The sequence below is a fragment of the Echinops telfairi genome, unplaced genomic scaffold (genome assembly GCF_000313985.2).
Source record: "Echinops telfairi isolate 266 unplaced genomic scaffold, ASM31398v2 ScPeMD7_7420;HRSCAF=8458, whole genome shotgun sequence".
Lineage (NCBI taxonomy): Eukaryota > Metazoa > Chordata > Mammalia > Afrosoricida > Tenrecidae > Echinops > Echinops telfairi.
The window spans coordinates 53,179,715-53,183,513 of record NW_022111320.1 but is presented as its reverse complement, the minus strand read 5'-3'; the positions used below and the strand labels follow the sequence as shown (position 1 = coordinate 53,183,513).

General features: G+C 67.4%; 1 protein-coding gene across 1 annotated transcript in view; it reads right to left on the bottom strand.

Moving 5' to 3' along the window:
* DNAH1 (dynein axonemal heavy chain 1) overlaps positions 1 to 3,799 on the bottom strand; it is a 58,414-nt gene that overhangs the window by 2,586 nt on the left and 52,029 nt on the right. The window contains exons 60-69 of the mRNA XM_045297415.1: positions 3,605 to 3,765; positions 2,749 to 2,974; positions 2,476 to 2,671; positions 2,241 to 2,392; positions 1,468 to 1,664; positions 1,131 to 1,275; positions 792 to 950; positions 577 to 708; positions 231 to 401; positions 3 to 137 (exon numbers count right to left, since the gene is read on the bottom strand). Of these exons, the coding sequence (XP_045153350.1) occupies positions 3 to 137; positions 231 to 401; positions 577 to 708; positions 792 to 950; positions 1,131 to 1,275; positions 1,468 to 1,664; positions 2,241 to 2,392; positions 2,476 to 2,671; positions 2,749 to 2,974; positions 3,605 to 3,765 (1,674 nt within the window). The remainder of the gene's footprint in view (positions 1 to 2; positions 138 to 230; positions 402 to 576; positions 709 to 791; positions 951 to 1,130; positions 1,276 to 1,467; positions 1,665 to 2,240; positions 2,393 to 2,475; positions 2,672 to 2,748; positions 2,975 to 3,604; positions 3,766 to 3,799) is intronic.

Genomic DNA, 3,799 nt, shown 5'->3' with positions numbered 1-3,799 from the left:
TGGCTGATGCAGATGCGCAGGTCCCCGTCCGTGAACTCGTAGGGGATGTTGAAGCCCAGGGGCCCGAACTTGCGGCGCTCCAGCGCGTTCCCGTGGAACAGGCACAGCGACAGCAGCAGCGACTTGAACTCGGCCGTCTGGGTGGGGGCGGGGGAGGGGCAGGCGGGCTGTGGGCGGGCCGGGCCGGGCAGCCCACCCCCGGCCGGGCGAGGGGCGACCCGCGGCCGCACCTTCTGGCAGGAGTTGAGGAAGTCGTCGCTGAGGCTGTTGTAGGACTTCAGCAGGTTGGCCTTGACGCCGCGGGGCGGCTCGATGGTCATCTTGGAGCCGTTCTGCAGGATGGACACTGGGAACTTGTTGCTGGGCAGGCTGGTGAGCCACAGGCGGAAGTCCCGGTGCACCTGGCGGCCGGGCTGCGCATGAGCGTGTGCGGGCACCCACGCCAGGTTCCCCCTCCCCGACACCACCGGGAGCCGGCCCCGGTGGGGGCAGGCTGCAGCGAGCCGGTGGAGCATCCCGGAATCTGAGCAGGCCCGGCCAAGGGCAGGGCGGCAGGAGGGCCCGAGCGCCGCACACCTTGTCGGGGTTGGTGTTCTCGATGAGCCGTTCCAGGGCTGGCATCCAGCTGGGGGCCAGGTGGCAGTTCTGGAAGAAGACCCACTTGCCCCGCTCGATGGAGCTGCGCATCATGGCTTCTGCACGAGGGCCCTGTGAGGAGGGGGCGCACTGCAGAGTCGGGGACCAGCGGGCTGCCCCGCCTAGTTGCCCCTGCCCTCAGGACTGCCCCTGACCTGCCCCTGGCCCAGGGAGATGGCAGAGAGCTTCTTGGCGAACTTCATCTCCTCAGCAAACTTGTAGAGGTCGGCGGCCGGGTCGGTGCCAGGCGACAGCACGAAGATGAGGGGCGTGGTGGCGCTGGAGTCCTTGAACACCACCGACAGGTTGGCCGTCTGCGAGGGCACGGGCATGCTGGGACCTGGGTGGCCCAGGCAGGGGGGCTCCTGGGGAGGCTGCCAGCTGGGGCCCGGAACCTCCCGGGACCTTGGGGGCAGGGGGCAGGCTCGGTGCCCTGGCCTTGCTCAGTGCAGCTGCGCAGTGGGTGGGGTGGGGGCCTGGGGACCAGCACTGGCCTGCGGCTCGATGAAGCGGGGCTCTAGGTGGCTGGCCACAAAGTCCTGCATAGCATCGGTGACCTTGTCCCCACGGAGGCAGCGGAGCACCAGCAGCTTCTGGAACTGGTCCAGGTACCGGTCCCAGATGCCGGGCAAGGGCTCCCTGCAACAGTGCCCGTGTCCCCTGAGAGCGGGCCTGGGCGAGGCCGCTGTCCACAGGGATGCTGCCAGCTGGCTGGGCGGGGGAGGAAGTGGGACTCCCTGGGCCACGAGGTGGGGTGGGCAGAAGGGCCAGGCTGTGGGCAGGGGCTGAGTCATGCTCTCGCTGTGCCCACCCTGCCCTGGGCCGGCTCACCGGTGGGGCTCGGGGCTGTCAAAGATGGCCCGGAAATGGGACAGGTGCTTCACGAAGTCGGTGGCGAAGAGGGAGAAGGTGGGCAGGTTCGAGAGTGCCAGGATGTCCCGCCAGGCCCGCTCGGACAGCCAGTCCATGGCAGGGTTCTCCAACACGGTCTGGATGGGGCCGCCGGACAGGAGGTGGCGCCACTCACCCTGGCAGGGGCCGGGGTAGGGAGGCTAGTGTCCAGGCACCCCGCCCAGCAGGGACGCTCCTGCTATCCTCACTGTAGGGATTGTGCACCCAAGGTCTGGGAGCCGGGTCTGGGCTGCTGTTGCCCACGCCGCCTCTCCTGGCTGTGCACCGAGGTAGGGGACCCGGCCTCTCCGGTGTAGTCCCGGAGCCACAGTGGCTGTTAGGCCCTGCCCCTCCTACCACTGCTCAGTCTCAACCTGGGGCCGCCCTCTGTTTTGCTGCCCCTCTGTCCGCTTCATCAAGCATGCTTGGTGCACAGTTAGGGCTGCAGACCGGCAGCCAGCTAGTCTCCCTGTCCGGGCAGGGCTTTCTAGCATGTGCAGGAATGCCCAGGCCCCCCCACCCCTACTGAGAGTGTGAGTTTGGGGCCGACAGGAGCGGGCAGTGCAGGGCAAAGCTTGGCCACAGCCCTAGCTGGCCTATGCCCACAGGGCCTCCTGGGACGGTGCTGCCCCGGGCCTCTGCCCTGCCCCTGATCTTTCCACCTGTACTCCCAGCCAGGCCCTGCGTGGGCCACGCCCCCTCTGCCCTAGCACCTGGTCGATCTTGCCCTCGTTCATCATGATGCGGACGCACAGTAGGAAGGCGAACATCAGCTTGTGCTTCTCAAAGAGGCTGCGGCAGACGTTGCTGTAGAGGCTGTAGGTCAGGTAGCGGTTGATGTTGGCGATGCGCTTCTTCAGGGTGTCTGCGGGGCAGGAGAGCAGTGCCCGGAGTGGACATGGGTGGGAGGAGGGAAAGGGGCAGGCGGCTGGGTGGGGGGGGGTCTACCTGCACGCTCGGAGTTGGCGATGCCCGAGAGGAAGATGCTGAGGAACCACTCGAGGGAGTACTGGTACATGGGGTCCACGTTGGCCAGGTCGGACACGCAGAAGAAGAGCAGCTGTGTGCGCACCGCCACAGGGACGTACTCCATGCGCGTGAGGTCGATGTCCTTCTCCGTCTGCTCTGCGATCCGCACCTTGGCCTGGCGCGGGGTGGGCCCGTCAGCCCAGGGAGGCTGGGCTGGCCGGGGCAGAGGGCTGGCCGGGGCGGGCAGCTGACCTGGATCTCCGCGGCCTTCATCTTGGAGGCCTCCAACACCTTGATTAGCTCCACATCGTCCACGGGGTTGCCCTCGGAGGAGCTCAGCCGGAACAGGATCTGGTCCTCGATGTCCTTCAGCTCCTGGCGCATCTTGGCGTTGCTGACGATCAGCTGGTTCTTGGCCTCCTCCAGGTCGGGCCGCTCCTCTGCCACCACCTGGCCCAGGAGCTGGTCCTCGAGGCCGCTGCAGGGCGGGCACACTGCGTCCAACCCTCAGGGCCCAGGAGGGCCAGCCTGGAGCCTGCTCACCTAACCCTCCAGCACCCGGGCCCCAGGAGCCCAGCATCCTTGTCTATGACAGCCTGGAGGCTGGTAACACACCTGCCCCGGGGGCAGGGGACAGCTCCCAAGGAAGCCTCAGGTGGCGGTGCAGGGTGGACACTGGCGGCCTGGTGGGAGCTGGGGTGGGGTGGCCCAGGAGGCCCAGGTCCTGAGCAGGAGGAGCCTGCATGGCTGGTAGAAACGGGCTTTCAGGGACCCCTTGTCTCCTAGCCAGGAGGCCTTAGCAGGGAGCAGGCCCGAGGGGCCCGGACTCTGGGTGGGTGTCCAACATGGGTCAGACTCAGGCAGGGTGCCCGGGGGATGTGGGCTGTGCTGGCAAGGAGGCAGAGGGGACCCAGGATGTCTGCTGGGGGTGGTGGCAGGTATGGGGAGCTGGTCAAGGGGCCAGAAGGACCTGGGACGTCAGGGCTCACAAGGGGTGGGTGGCCAGGAGCAGGCCAGGAGAACCTCCAAGTGGGGGAGAGCCTGCTGACCCCCGGCCACCGGGCAGGTGGAGGGCCAGGCTGTGCAGAGAGACCTGGCGTGGGCTCACCTGGGCGACAGGGTGAAGTTGATGAGGGTGAGCTTGGTGGCGAGTTCAGGCGTGTAGTGGGGGTTGGGTAGCTTGGTGGTGATGTACATCTTGAAGTCCTCATGGTAGGGGATCACTGTGTCCCCCAGCTTCAGCACTGTGTTCCCTTGCTGCTTGTACGTCTGCAGCAGGGGTGGGCGGGTGCTGTGTCGGGGG